The sequence below is a fragment of the Osmerus eperlanus genome, chromosome 7 (genome assembly GCF_963692335.1).
Source record: "Osmerus eperlanus chromosome 7, fOsmEpe2.1, whole genome shotgun sequence".
Classification (NCBI taxonomy): Eukaryota; Metazoa; Chordata; class Actinopteri; order Osmeriformes; family Osmeridae; genus Osmerus; species Osmerus eperlanus.
This window is the reverse complement of record NC_085024.1, coordinates 11,920,566-11,937,024: the sequence shown is the minus strand read 5'-3', so window position 1 is coordinate 11,937,024 and position 16,459 is coordinate 11,920,566. Positions and strand designations below refer to the sequence as shown.

The 16,459-nt window shown below is 41.9% G+C and overlaps 1 protein-coding gene across 1 annotated transcript; it reads right to left on the bottom strand.

The window, feature by feature from the left end:
- Positions 1-2,976: 2,976 nt before the first annotated feature.
- Positions 2,977-13,937, bottom strand: LOC134023923 (ankyrin repeat domain-containing protein 34A). The gene is made up of 2 exons (XM_062466280.1): positions 13,664-13,937; positions 2,977-6,528 (listed from the first exon to the last, which is right to left on the bottom strand). Exon 2 carries the CDS (start codon positions 6,438-6,440, stop codon positions 4,839-4,841), a length of 1,602 nt encoding a protein of 533 aa, XP_062322264.1. The 5' UTR covers positions 6,441-6,528; positions 13,664-13,937; the 3' UTR covers positions 2,977-4,838.
- Positions 13,938-16,459: the final 2,522 nt, after the last annotated feature.

Here is a 16,459-nt window from a genome sequence, read left to right as displayed (position 1 = left end):
TTCGTCTCACATTCGGAATACCCTACGTTGCAGCGTCGCGTTAGGGGCCGGGTGAAAACTACCCATACAATTTAGAAAAATTGTGACTTTTATAATATTTTTATGAATATAAAACCTCAAACGAACAGCAGAGTATTCCAACAATGTCTGGCCTACTTCCACACCCTGTAATTTTTCAATAACGTTTTTTTAAAGATAGAAAATCGCTAATCTCTGAAAATGGCATGAAATACTCACTAATCTCAATAACTTTTTCAAACTTGCGTCAAAAAATCTCAATTATACACCATATTATTCTAATAATGTCTGGTATACTTCCACACCCTTTACTTTTTCAATAAAGTTAATAAAAAAGGATAGAAAATCGCTAATCTCTAAAATAGCATGAAATCCTCAATAACTAATCCACCAATCTCAATAACATTTTGAGGACAACACAAGTCTGAAAAAGTTATTGAGATTAGTGAAGATTTCATGTTATTTTCAGAGATTAGGGATTGATTTGAATGTTGTTAAAACCTTTATTGAAAAAGTAAAGGGTGTGGAAGTAGGTCAGACATTATTAGAATAATCTGGTGTACATTTGAGATTTTTAGACACAAATTTGAAAAAAATATTGAGATTAGTGAGTATTTCATGCTATTTTCAGAGATTAGCGATTTTCTATCATTTTTTTAAAACTTTATTGAAAAAGTACAGGGTGTGGAAGTAGGCCATACATTGTTGGAATACACTGCTGTTCGTTTGAGGTTTTATATTCATAACAATATTATAAAAGTCACAATCTTTCAAAATTGTATGGGTAGTTTTCACCCGGTCCCTAACGCGACGCTGCAAAGTAGCGTCTTCCGAATGTGAGACGAATGTCGAATATGAAACTAACTTCACCTCGCTTAGTCCGACCAGGGTTCTCAAGCCTCACGCATTGACCGTGAGGGACACACACACACGTGAAAGCTCGTGTCGGGGGGGGGGGGGGGGGTGTCTCACTTGGTAACACTTGACGACCCTGTAGTCCTAATTTACAGAGACAATGTAACAAAACAAACATTTTCGGCAAAATATAAACGTCTACACAAATTATACATAATGTGTATGTACTTACAGATAAACAGCATCCAACGGAAACAAAGAAAATAACTGCGACGCTGTGAGTTCAGCTGCGTGTTGGGAGGGCATGAGACCGGGAGGCTCCAGGCTGCAGCCATACCCATCTCCGATTTCCCGTTCGTTAAGTGCAAAAAAGATCCACTAGGTGGCAGTTTAAGCAGGGTAACACAGTAACCACAGTTTCAATTTGAAAACTGATATGGAACTCTGAAGGAAGGCAGCATAATTTAGTTGAGCTTTCCAGGAGCATTTAACGATTTTTTTTCACACCAATAATATACAATGGAGGGCAGTATCACTAGAATGTCATAGTCTAGTCAGAATGCATGCAGTAGCTTGGGTTTTGTCTATTGCCTTAAAATAAGGCAGACTTTAAAATAATTAACCTTTCTCTAAGGAACATTTATTTCACCTTTATTTTTTTGCCTATTCAAACTCGAACAAACTCGAGGAATTAAAGCATAGGTAAAAACGCATATTTCTGATCATTAATGATCTTGATCTTCAAAATAGACCTTCCTCTAGTTTAACTGGCCTACTTGCACAACTGCTAATGGTAATGTTGAGTAAAACACAGCTGTAGTTCATCATGCATCAATGACTGGGCCTACTTAGCCTCTGCACACGTTCTGTTTATATATAAGCAGCAAGTCGTCATTCCCTTGAGCCCCTAACGCAATGAAAGAAAGGCATGTGTCAAACCATGTTCCTCCTTAAATAAAACTGGGATAAGATGGAGGACCACACTGATGAAATTCTGGATGGGATTTCTCTCCAAGCAGGTTAGTCGATACAGGCACAAGTCTGCTTGGTCTTGTTAAAAATATTTTGTTTTGCACACCACCCTGAATGAGTGGAGAAAAACATGTCGACTTTACATAGCTTTTGCATACAGATCAGTATGTGACAGTGGGAAAAAGAAAGATTAAAAGAAGCTCTTGCAAACTCTGTAACTGCAAATGTGAAGATAATAACCAGCGGGATCGTCCTATTCCCCTGTCTGTCTCCTTCGGCAGGTTATTGCATTCTGCCATGTCCTTTTGCAAAGTCACACTATAAATTGCTGCCCAATTGATTTCCATCATAGCACTTACTCATCAGGGTTGCAAGGAGTGTTCTTGCAGTCCCAAAGGCAAGGCATGGGCCAGGGTGCAAATGAGTGTTGCACAATACCGCAGTGCACTGGAGTGATCCTACTGTGGTCTGATGCCTGATACAATCACTTGCGTTTGAGACGACAACGGAATCTTAGGCAAAGATGCTGAAGCCTAATGACAAGCCGAGCCAGCTGAGAGACATTGCATGAAGTCAGGGAGCTAGCCTGACTGTTCACATCCAGGATCATTGTGTAGGCCTAGTGTAATGTATAACTGGTTAGAAGGAATTGGTTTTCTTAGTTAAAGCATCGTGCATAGTCAGCCAAGAGTGAAACCTGTCTCTGTCATAAAAGATTGTGCACTACATCTGTTATGCACTGCAGTGCTACAGAACTCGTATAAACTTGTACAGTATGTACATTCACATTTGATTAGAAGTTCATTTCCAAAGCTGACATGTTAGTGCTGTTTGTGTGTTTCTTATTTCTCAATTGAATGTGTTGAGATCAGTGCAATTGAAGCAAATTTGCTGAAGCAAATACTTTGTCATCATGTCATGGAATTGATTAGCATCAGATAGTCAAGCAGGCATACAATCAATATTGGTCCTGGTGATTCTTTGCAAAAAAAATGTTTTTGACATTCAACAGTGCTGCAGACAGCACCAAGACCCAATTTTGAAGCAGGTTGGAAATGTTAAGTAAGCATTCTTTTCAGTTGCCAATATTTGGAGGATCTACAGTATGCATGATATACAGTTGTGATACAAACAGCAGCCACAGAACAACACAATATGCAGAAAATACAAGATCCACATTTTTCATGACTGGCAAGAATAAATACATTGGCAGGTCATTGATATTTTGGGAAATTGACTTTTGGGTTGAGAAACACGTGAACATAAAATCAATATTTATTCCACAATTGAATACAATCAAGTTCAAACAAGAAAAATATATTACATGACTTTGCTATTTTCTAACAGGCATACAAAAATATTTCTTTTTTAATTGTATTATCGTGAATTTCAAGTAACCTACATGAAGTTAAATCAACAAGAGGTGAATACCAAACCTTGGAGCACTTAGACATATAATTTTTTATTAAAGACACAGTACAAATGGAAGCAAAACAAATGTTTTTGTAAGATTCAAACACATTTTCTGAATATTGTATGCTCAAATTTCATCCTTCGCTTTTTCTCAACAGGTCTGTAACTTTAAATGATGGCTCTCTGAGACTTACAGCAGCAGCTCATAATATCCCGTTTGGCAAATACTATAGTATACTTTAGACTGCTTTTACTGCAAATATGTAAGAACAACTTCACACATTCACCAAGGTCAAGTAAAGTTTTTCACGTTGCTGTCCAGCCTATAAAGTACTGCACATAGACATCATCAAACATAGATGTTTTTACTTTACATTATTTACAAAGCATGTGCTAGTAGCTCTTTTCTTGTAGAAAGTCATACCACCAATGTGCATTTATTTGTGGTTATCTCCGACTCTTTGGAATTTGTTTGAGAAGAATTGCACTTCAATCAACTTTAAAAATTTATTTTGATAACATAATTTCTCTGTAACACTCTGATGAAAGTTCCAGATTGTGTGTCACATGGTAGTTTTACAGGCTATGCTAGGCTTGTGACAAAACACCAGTGTGTCTTGGCAATAAAGAACTGGATGGATGGAAAAAGTAAAAACACCTTCCTTAACCAATATTATAGATAAAGACAAAGAAATCACAAAAGACAAAGAAAAATAAAAGCGCACTGATAACATGTCCATGCATGTGACATAGATACTGTACATACAGTACAATGCGTACAGAAGAATGTACAGATATCAAATAAATAAATAAATAAATAAATGAATGAATAAGATACATAAATCAATAACTAAGGAGTTGCATCAATCTAGTGGATTGATTACAATTCAATGGAAAATTGAAAAATACTCATCTGTAGAGTCATCGTACAGTACACAAAGCAGCAACCTGTCCTGATGCAATACAACTGTCAACAAGACACATTTGGTTTTTTTGTCTCCTCACCAAAAGAACATTTAGTGTGAAATCACAAATACTAAACGTGAAACTTCACAGTCTGCAAACACTTAATACTTTTTTGCTAACATGGTGCTGCTTTTGTATTCTACTGATTATTATACAATCAGTTTAGAGGCCAAGATCATGTTTTGCATCACTAATGGTTCACAAGACATTGGTGCAAATCTTGCAAGTGTGAACATCTAAAAAGCAAGATTTATATATTTTGTTGATTGCATGTGGAATATTACTGTAATGCACACATTTGAATAAAATGAAAAACCTTAATACATGACCAATATTAGTTGGCTCTGTGACACTATAGAAAGTAAACCCTTTAAGGGAAAATAGGTCACCTAAAAATAAAAAAGCAGCTGCATTAGACAACATGGAGTAAAAATGGAGCAAAGCCTCTTTCGAGAAAAAGCCAAATTCTGGTCATATTTAAATAAAAACAAGTTACTAACTAAGGTAGCGTAACCATAAAGACATGGACCCATTAAGGAGAAGTCACAGTAGCCTCCTTTCCCACAAAAAGCCCTCACAACTAACAATCCCATCCTCACATGTCACTTATAGTCTTAGTCCCCATTCGACTCAACAACCTTCTCGGTCAGTATCTCCTGGAAGGTCGAGAGCTGTTTCATCTGCTCCGTCTGCATGGAGTGTCTTCTCATCAGCTTCTTTTTCATCTTGAAGTCCGGCCCCCGTTTAGGTGAAGCAGGGGCCACAGGGACCAGAATCTTGGGACCACAGTTGACCGGGGATGTGGGCTTCCCGTTAGCCCTTATGTCCGGGATAGGCCTCTGGGGGTTGATGTTTAGTGGAGGCAGAAAGCCAGGCCTGGTGTGTGAGATGTGGTCCAGGAGCAACGTCCCAGAGCCCCTACGCTCCAGGAGACCATGGGGCCGCCTGCGGATGGTGATAGGGGACACAGAGTTGGGGATGCTCTCCAGTGACTCCCGAGAAGAGCTGGTGAGCAGGGACAGGGGCGAAGCGTTGTACTTCCGTCTTTCCACGGACACTCGGCCTGAGTCTGGAGACCCAGGAATGGACTCGGGACATAGGTGTGTGTCTGACTCATAGTGTTCCATCCGGGTGAGTTTGGGGTGAGCCAGGGCACGGGCTGCCACCGCCCCCGGTCCTCCTGCAGTTTCCTGGGATTCTGGTGCAGTGTTCCTTCTGTACAGGATTTGATGCTGCTGGACCTTGTCGGCCCAAGATGAGCCACAGAAAGCAGCACAGTCTTCGGAGCAAGACCGGTCGATGAGCTTGGGCGAACAGGGGTCATGGGTCTCGATACTGTGCCGGCGAGACAAGAGAGGTCTGCCAGGGCCCGAGATAGACAAACCGTTCATCTCTGTGACAACCCTGATGACCCCACCAGCTTCCTCCCCTGAGCCAATGTTCGCAGTGTCTTGTGGGATACCGCTGAGCACCGAGGGCGCCACCAGACCCCAGGGCTCTGAGTTCAACCTCTTCAGGAGCTTACGCGGGGGTGGCCTCTTGTCCCCCGGAGGTCGAGATGAGGGTAAGGGTAAAGCCGAGGTCAGCGCGAAGCTAAAGATGCCCACCTCCTCTTCCGCTTTCTCCACCGCAGGAGAGTTGGAGGTGCGGATCTCCACCTCAGAAGGGGACATGCAAACCGGAGAGGAATTGTCCACCAGAGCCGGAGAGGGTGGAGAGTTTAGGTACTGCTTCGTTTTTTTTGTGCCTGAGGGTGACGTATCCGTGGTGATGATGATCACTTCCTTGCCCTTGGCCTTGCAAGCATCCAGAAGAACCTGCAAGGTATCCCGATCGCCCCGGTTGATGGCATGGACCAGGGCCGAAGACCCAGAGTAATCCTTGAGGCTTGGGTCAGCTCCGTTCTCCAAGAGCAGTGACACAACCTCCTTTCCTGCCTGCTCGGCGCAAGCGTGAATCAAAGCGGTCCGTCCAGACTTATCAGGGATGTTGGGATCGGCACCTTTCTCCAGGAGGTAGCGCACCATCCTCTGCCGGGTCTGGGAGTCATCGTAACTAGCTATGCAGGCCGCCGAGATGGGGGTCTCACCGCGGTCGTTGCCCTCATTGATGTAGGCGCCTCCCTCCAGGAGCAGGCGGGTCAGTCGCAGTTTGCCCTGGAAGACTGCTTTGAGGAGAGCATTTCCCTCGGTGTGGAGGGCAACTCCATCTCCCATGGTTGTCCCTGGAGCTCCACTCAGTCCTTCTGCAGCCTGTTAGTTAGCTTAGCATTGACTAGGCATCCTGCACAAGGGGCTGGACAATCTGGGGACAAACAATGTTGTAGTAAAGTAAATGAACTATGCCACACAGACAACTCTTTGACACTAACTTACAGAAACATGTCATTCCTACCTGTTAGAGCTAGAATCAAGTTACAAAAAATGTGACATTGAATGATCATTATGATGATTGAGAAAGACAGGTTACGTGTTTAAAAAAGAGAGAAAATACAAAAGGTAACTATTCCAGAGTTATTATCTCTACAATAAAATGCTGTAAAAGTGCTAATAGTCTATTTATCATTGGAGCTATGATGTGTGCACATTTTGGGGAGGCCTGGGCCAGCCTTATTAGATCATTGCCATGACAAAAAAGAAGATCACATCATCAAGAGCTTGACCCTTCATTTCACCTGTAACCCAGCATATTTTGCGACACCACTCAACACATCCTTATGAGGAAGTATGTCTTCTTAGCATTCACACCACATTGAATTGCTGAACAATTTATGCAAACTCATAACATAGAAGGCCTAATATGCTGTGTACTGTGTGTGCCAAGTGAGACTAAGGGGGCCAAATGCTACGCCTATCACCAGATACTTAGGGGTTTATGAAATATTCCTGCTCATTTACACAAATCTGAATGAACTACTGCACAGTCTTGCTGGCAAAAGGGAAGCATGCACCAAATCTTGAGTTGCTGTAACATGTTTTAAAATGGTGCATTATGGGTGGAAAATCAGTTCCAAAAGTTCCAAATCGTTGAACGTATAGGAGTTCTGTAAGCTACCTGCACTGTTATTATGTAAGATATTGTAATCACAGCACCTTGTCTATAATTACATTGGATCAATCACAGTGAGCTTTAACCTCTTCAAAGGTTGTCTATGAATAAATTCTGGTCTGTGCTAATGAACCACTGATAGAGGAAAAGAGACAAAATAATTCTCAGAGAAGAAACAAACAGTCTGTAAATAGTGGTGATGCTGTGTCACCTGGGGATTATGGTTGAATGCCAGGGTGATTTACCCTGCTCTGTTCATGTTAAACATCAACACGGGCTCACAACCAGGGTTAACTAGAAGAACGGGGACAGACTGTGTCTATGACAACAGAAAACATGGATTGTAATCATTGCAGGGGCAAAAGAGGGAGGACATTACAGCCAGTGCAGGTGCAGTTGATGAGTACATTAATTATAAAACAAACCACAATCGTTGCTACCACATCAATCTCACTTTAGTGAGGGGTTTGCTGAAAGCGTATTCCAGGGTACTCCTCCTGCCTAGGCTGGTTGATAAGGTCATTAGGACCTCATTACCTCAGCAGCCCCCTGTTGATCTGTGAGAACAAGCCAAGCAGCCTCACTGAAATTGTCATTCTTGCCACACTTTCCCACACTGAAGGACAGCCCAATAAGTATTCAACCATTGAAAGAGTAATGTGTTTAAAGGTGTGTGTGCATGTTTGTATGTGTATGTGTGCTTACGAGTATGTGTGCGTGCAGGCCTGGCTCTGTGATTTGGCGTGCCTGTGGTGTGGATGGATGGCCCCCAGGGACGGATTTGTGTGTGTGTTCATGTGCATGTGTGTGGGTTTATAAAGCGGACTGTTTGGTATTTCGCAGAGACAATTTCAAAATTCAATTTGCCTCCCTGTTACTAGGAAGTCATAAGGGAAAGCTACGTGGATACAGGCTAACTGCAACCTGTCACACACAAGTCAATTAACAGGCAAAAAGGCAGTGGTGTGGACTGGAGCTGTGAGATACAAATGGAGTTAGAAGGTCGACTTGACAGATACTTTTTGCAATGTTTTTTACTCCAAAGAGTTGAAGTGTAACAGCTGTAATCAGAATGATGCAGACAAGTTCAAGCTTGAAAATCTCTGCTAAACCATATTATCATATGTTAGTATCTATGATAGATGTATATTTCAATCAACAGAGCCATACCATGTTTAACAAAAGAATGCAGGAAACTAGGGAGCCTGTCATTTGTAACACAAATTATATATTTTATATTATCTGTCTTTCTGCCTGTCTTTGGTAAAATATATTATTTGTGTCACAAATTACAGGCTCCCTAGCACTCAACAAAATATGCACAAAATAGTTTGAGTGACAGACTTTACAATGCCTGGGTGGACCTCAGTCTCTTTGTTCATTGAGACAGAGCTCAATTAAATTACTTTTCATCCATCCAGGCAATTTTTATTATCACCCTATTTGCCTAAATAATTCTATTGGGTATCAATGTCACTTTAATGACAGTTGTTACTTTGTCGTTATTGAATGCCTCCAGGGGCCTTGGTGGGTGGAGTGGGTGTTGGGGACAGTCAGGGCAGCAGTGGTTGTCAGGCTGCGAGTTGAGACGTGGTTTTGGAGAAAGGCTCTCTATTCCGAGTGCGTGGTTACAAGGGCTGCCGCCCACAGAATTCTGTGTGTGCATTTGTGTGTGTCAGTGGGCCTAAATAAAGTGCATGCATTTGTGCGTGTATGTGTTTGAAAGGGAGACAGAGAGAGAGTGTTTCTAACATCAGTTGGCCCACGTTAAAGCATAAAGACCAAGACTGTGAGTCCAATAAAATCAATGTGAAAGTGGATATTTATAAAACAATTGGCTGATTGAACAAGTAGACTGACCACCAACACCTTTGCAAGGTGGAGGCAAAATGTTATCACTATTCCACAGGACCTCATGCAGAATGTATTTGCAAAAAAGTGTGTGTTGAACTCAACTTAAAGCCAACAGGGACACTGGACCATGTGGCTCTCAACTTGTATCTGGTCCTTAAGAGCTTCTTAGCCAGCAGGAAACAAAGAGCAGTTCACACACAAGCCTTTCTCTATCATACAGTACCACAGCAGTGATACCGTTGGCAGCTCAGAGCAAAGACATCCTTTAGTAACGATATGTCACAGCAGGAAAATACTCAGTGAAAAGATATTGGAGAAGGCATAGCTATCCAACAGCGCTTTCATTCGCAGCCAGCGACAAGGTGCAATTGAACACGAAGATCTTCTTCATTCCGTCAACTCAGAGCAAAGAGGTACAATGGAAAACATGGCTGTTACATCAGAATTGGTAGATAGGCTTAAGCTAACCTACTGTAGCTATCACAAGGAAGTGTTTCAGAGCGAAGATACCAAAGTCATCACAGGTATTCAAACCTCCTTGCAGAGAGAGACCACACACTCAGAGGTAAGAGATGTGGCACACGGTAAAGATGGCCCACCTGAGGTTCGGTACTGATGTTTTTTTGCGGGGCAGGTTGGGTTTCTGAACACAGATAACGAGGAGACCATCTCAGAGGTATGAGTCATCGCCAAAGATGCGCCTGGATAACAGGCACAGCGTGAGTGCCAGTGTCGCGGCGGTCAGATAACGACGCACAATAGGCCTTGCAGAGCAGAAAATATGACACATTTTCTCCCCTTGAACTGAAATCTTTTTGTTGCTATTGTTATTTTACACCAAACTGGCTCATGACTTGTGTGCATCAGTGACTCCCACCTCTGTGTATTGTACTGTAAATCCCTTAATATATAGGATGTTATTAAAAGTTGGATTGTTATGAAAGATGATACACAAAATAATCAAATGGAGAAGGAGCAACCATGGCAAATAGGTCGAAAGGTGCAGAAAGGTTTTATGTTTTCTATTTCTATCCGTTTTGAATACAAATTTGAACCTTTCTCCATGCTTCTCCACGAACATATCCATGGGGTTTTGAAGGTCTCCACATCTACCGTGACGAACTGTGACAGGGATTCCATCAGACGTCTGAAGGGTGCGGCTGTGTTTGTCTCACCGAGCCGGCGAGCAGACTAGAAAACATATGCACAACCTCATGCAGAGCAGCCATGATCATTTGCTCTCACCTCCACAACCATTCTTGCTGCATCTCTCCCCCCCCCCCCCCATCCATGCCCACAGCATCCCAGTTTGACCCCTTGGCAACAGGTTTTGTCGACAACCATGGGGGGTTGGACATCAATTCAGCTGCCAGTGCAAACGAGACTCACTCCCACTCCGAGGGAAGGTGGAAAAAATAAGCTATTTTGGGTTCAGTAGTTACAGCTATTCTGGAGTGAGATGGATCGTTCTGGTAGCTAGCTGTCACTACTACTGCATCTTATCCCTATGGCTGATAGGAGGCGGAGGGTAACAACACTAATACAATAGAGATTAGTATTTGGCTGTTAGTATAAAACAAGATTTTAATACTTTGTGTCAATTTCTATTTGGACAAATAAACATTTTCGATAGCTTCTAAAAACTACAAATCAAATTATACAAATATAGCAAGGTATCTTTATGGATTACCTGCAAGCAAACTGTCTAATGTGTTGACCTCATATTGTTTACCCAGTGCATATTTCTCTTGTGCCATGTGGCCCTTTTTTCAGCAGGTGAAGGAATGCTCATCTGTGTGACTGAATGCTGGTCAAATTTCCCCTTTCAAGACTGTCTCTTTTTCAATTGAAAGGAATGTGTGCATGATTTATAGAGAGAAAATATGTGTGTGTATATGTGTGCTTGTGAAAGTACAGAAAACACCCGCACATACAGATGAGTCTGTATGTGCGGGTGGAAGACATTATTAAAATGAACACTTTCCCCCAACCCCCACCCTATCTGTCATATGCCTTCACCCTCTCTCTCTTCCCTCACATACACACACATAGGCATACACACAAATTCTCACTTTCTCTCGCTTGCTCATTAGCTCAATCAAAGGCATGCATATGCATTGGCACTAAATAGTCACCAAGCCCCTTGACAGGAGACTGTCAGACACAAACCTCTACGACATCTGTTCACCTAGCTTTCCACTACACTACAACAGGAACCCACATCACTGCACCAACCGTCACCCGCTAAACCACCAACTTACCAAATCAGCCTGAGGTGGCCGTCGCTATGTCACATGCCCACCTGCTGATCACTTCCTGTTAGGAAGATGGATGAGATTGCCTACAGCTCTAAAGGTGCCTCTCATTGGCCCTCCAGACCGATTAGGCATGTCTTGGAGGGTTTCGCGGTGGATTTGACCCCTGACCTATTCACTGCATCGTTGCATTTCATCTCTCATACAGTTATGATGCCAAGACTGCTCTGTTGTATATCTGTAACGACATGGAAAGTATGAATAATGCATAAGAAACATGTTTTCAGCTATGTTTTTGTCCAGAGTTGGTTGGACATTCACCCTTTGATTCTACACATGCAGCTTGGTGGGACACACATTCGTATTCTCTTTTAAAGCACTACATTTCCTCCCAGTTTTATATGAAGAAAGACCAAGGAGATTGAGTGAAGAAGTCAAGGAGAGTAAAGGCCAAGTAGAGCTACACTAACAGGTTGGGATTCAAGCGCATGCAGCAGTGATACAGTAATACTCCCACTGAACCATTTGGCACGTACTGTATGTCTCATGTTATACAATCTGCTGTTTAGCCTCCATCTTCTCCATGGTGAATGTTCTATGCTGCACCATAATATGTCCCTTTGTGACCTCTGACTGCGGTTGAGTACATGCTGTCCTCTTCTCTGCGCTGGTTCACATTGTGGATCAATCACTTCCTTGGCCAAAGTGAAAAGCTCCGTATTCAGGCGAGTCTAGATTTCAGGCCCAATCAAGCCACATCAAGCATTGCATCTGCCCATGATGCAGGCCACAGCTTTTAACGCTTCATTGCAGGATGTTGCAAGGAATCAAAAGCAACAATGATGAGAGGTGGTCTCCTGCATAGAAAGTCAGCATAAAAAGTTACATTCTAAAGGTGTTTAGCGAGAGTATACTGCAGTGTAATACTGTCTGTAATAGTACCGATGGTGAGCAGGAGCAACATTTTCCAATGCACCTTATTCAACAGCCCTCTTCCTTCACTTCCACAAATGTTTTACGTAGTTATTTTATTTACTTAACATATATTTTTCCCAGTCTTAAATTATATTAACCTATTGGTCAAATTACAGCTACAGAATCAGACAGCACCGCCGTATAGACCTAAGGAAATATAATGGTAGAACACCAATCACCAGGTATCCTAATGTTTTGTTCCATAAAGCCCAACAGTCTCACTTCATCATTTACATCATATTAAATAGGAGAACCGTCAGCGAATGAACCATAGGCTACCGCGTAAAGATTCCGTTCTGAACAGTTGTAGCTCTCCGTGGTCCTGAATTAGTACTGTCAAGCGGCAAGAAAACGAAAATGTATAGACTAAATACTGACCGCGGACCCACCATAATATCGGTAATAAATAAATCCTAACTAAAAGCACTTACTCTGACCAATTTATTTTATTTGTTTACGTCAGCTGGTTTCACTGACGTCTTAGTTCTAAAATTAAACCGCCAGCGAAGTTGTGGGCTACCATTCCAGGTGACTGACTAAACAGTAGGCGAACTGCGGCAACAAAGACGAATTCAACAGTGCATGTTACTGAACAACGGGGCATTTTGCAGTTAGACATTTCCTTAAGATGACAGTCGTTTCAGAATGAGTATATATATATTCACCATATCAGCACAACGGCGTTATTAGTCTGTAGGCTTCAAATGAAGGCTCACCAGTCGCAACATTCCAAAGGTTAGGCTTTGCTTCAAAACACAACCGCATTGAGTGAGGAGGTTGACAATCAGTTTTTACTATAGACCTGTGCAGTTTCATGATTTTTCAGGCTTACAGTGTTACTATAAGTGTAACTGGACTGGAAAAACTGCGCTATAGAAAATGTAAAGATGAATTTCAGACCAGATTATAGAATCACTTTCAATGTAAAGCACACTGGTACAGTAAAACGATCCGACTCCATTTGAGGAGATTCGTCTTGGAAGTCTAAAGCATGCAGTTCTGTCGACAGAACATTTAAAAATGAAATAACTTCAAGTTACTTGTTAGAGTCGCTTGATATGTTGCTATAATAAAACATATAAACATGCATTCTAGTGAAATTTGAAGGATCATTCTAAGCCGCAGTGTAACTTGATGTGCTATTCACATTTATATTGTAGTTCAGCACAATTATTATCTTCGGTAATAGAAAGGCATTGGTTTAACTAGAACAACAGTAGGCTTGGTTACAGTTTTTTATGTAAGCTAGGCTGCTATGCAAATAATTGCTGACAACATGCTCTGATAAATTAAAAACAGGTTCTTACCATAGGGAGTGCAAAACGTTTAATTTGGATTCATTTGGCATTTGGCTTTTCTATAAACCAATCTGTGAAATGCTCCGCAAATCAAATATTCTGCGTTGAGCCAGCTTGCCTCCCCTTCCCCCTCTTCTCGAGCCACCACGAGTTTAGAAGACGCGGAGCTTCGCTGCGGGGGCGGGAGTGGGCCGCGTGGTTGGAGAGAAGAAGAGATGCTCTCGCGCTCCCACTCATCGAATTCACATGGAAGGAACGCGGCGAAGATGCTGAGAGCAGACGACACGCTCAGATGGTCCCAGAGTTTGACAGGCAGGTGGGGAGAGAGAGGGAGAGAGAGGGAGAGAGGGGGGTGGAGGGAGAGATATAACCTGACTGTTCAGCAGCAAGGTAGCAGAATGTTAAGCAAGATGCCGTTGAGTTCGACAACCATGTTCATAAACTTATGTAAATTCATGCTAAACCTGAAAGACTAAAGAAAAACTGTTACACTAAGACGGATTGTTTTCTGAGTCTTCTAGACAGTCGGTGGTCAGCTCGATCCGTTTAGCAGGGTGGCCTACTTCTGTTTAAACTTGGCTGTTTGGATGTCAAGTGAACATATGAACGTTTTAGAGTTGCATTTTACGTGATGAAAAAGTCAGGCTATTTAAATCCTGCCCATAGGTTGCATCTGCAACAAGATTTCACACCTAAGCCACAGGCACATTATGTAGGCCTACACTTGTTTTCCCACCTTCAAATATATTTTCTTCCTAAATGTATATTTAAGGTCTTATGAATAAGTTGACAGACACAAACACACACACAACTGCTGATGCACTTTATTACTGTATGATTGATGTTGGATATTCTCATTGCTAAACCAGTTGCAGCATTTTAAGAAGTGTTCATATAATTTAGCTTGAATATATGCACCAAAGAAACTAAACAAAATTTAAAAAATTCTTAGCTTCATTAAGTCATTTGACACAGAAGAAATATACATGCTCCCAATTCAATTGAAACGACTGCATAAGGAGAAAGTACTTGTACCCAGACTAAATAAAATACTAATTCAGTGACTGTTGCTATTATGGAACACAGTTTCTATGGCAACTGATTTACTGGATTCCTACAGAAGCGTTCCCACGGTGACATGTGTGCGCACTCCCGCTCTCTCTCTTGCACACACACACTCACACACTCACGCACACACACACACACACACACACACACACACACACACACACACACACACACACACACACACACACACACACACACACACAAGGCTGACAATATCTGGCTGACTGACAAGTCAAGTCTTACCGATCATTCAGGTGTGAAATCATCCCCAAGTAAGCTACATCAGGATGCTGAGCTAAGGATGACTAGGATTTAAACTATAACTTGAATCTTCTTTTTACAAGCCAGACATAACATGCTACCCAACAGACATCTGTATTAGTGCACATCAACTTTGTTGGAGTATATCTCTCTGTATTTGTTTACACCATCTTTTAAATACATACAGTTAGGCCCATAAACATTTGGACAGTAACACACTTATAATAATTTTGGCTCTGTCTGCCCCCACAATGGATTTGAAATGAAAGTGAAGACTTTAAGCTTTAATTCAAGGGGTTGAACAAAAATATTGTACGAAACGTTCAGGTATTGCAACCATTTTTTGACACCTTATTTCAGGGTCTGAAAAGTAATTGGACAAATTAACAATCATAAATCAAACAAACATACTTTGTCAAGAATCTTTGCAGGTAATGACTGCTTGAACCCTCGAACCCATGGACGAAACATTGGGTTTCCTCCTTTGTGATGCTTTGCCAGGCCTTTACTGCAGCTGTTTTCAGTTGTTGTTTATTTGTGGGTCTTTCTGCCTTACATTTGGTCTTCCTCAGGTGAAATACATGCTCAATCAGGTTGAGATCAGGTGATTCACTCGGCCATTGCAGATTATTCCACTTCAGTGCCTTAAAAAACTTCTGGGTTGCTTTTGCATGTTTTGGGTCATTGTCCATCTGTAAAGTGAAGTGCCATCCAATTAACTTTGCTGAATTTGGCTGAATCTGTGCAGACAATATATCCCTATACACTTTAGAATTCATCCGGTTGCTTCTGTCTTCTGTCACATCATCAATAAACACTAATGTCCCAGTGCCATTGGAAGTCATGCATGCCCATGCCATTACACTGCCTCCTCTGTGTTTAACAGATGATGTGGTATTCTTCAGATCATGAGCCGTTCCAAGCCTTCTCCATACTTTTTTCTTCCCATCTTTCTGATACAGGGAGATCTTAGTTCCATCTGTCCAAAGAATGATGTTCCAGAACTGGGGCTGTCTTTTTTAGATGTTTTTTGAATAAGTCCAATCTGGCCTTTCTATTATTGAGACTTATGAATGGTTTAACTCTAGTGGTGTACACTCTGTATAGCTCTAGTGAAGTCTTCTCTTTATGGTAGACTTGAATAAGGATATGCCTACCTCCTGGAGAGTGTTCGTCACTTGGCTGGATGCTGTGAAGGGGGTTTTCTTCACCATGGGAAGGATCCTGTGATCATCCACCACTGTTATCTTCCTTGGACATCCAGCCCTTTTTGTGTTGCTCAGCACACCAGTGCATTATTTTCTCTCAGAATGTACCAAACTGTTGATTTGGCCACTCCTAGTGTTCCTGTTATCTCTCTGATGGATTTCTTATTTTTTGCAACCTAATGATGGCCTGTTTCCCTTGCATTGAGAGCTCATTCAACCGCAGTGTTTCCCCTACCATCATTATAGGGCCCGCCGCCGCCCTCCCCCC

Excerpts from the sequence above, each read along its gene's own strand:
- LOC134023923 (XM_062466280.1), bottom strand. The coding sequence starts at position 6,440 with ATGGGAGATGGAGTTGCCCTCCACACCGAGGGAAATGCTCTCCTCAAA.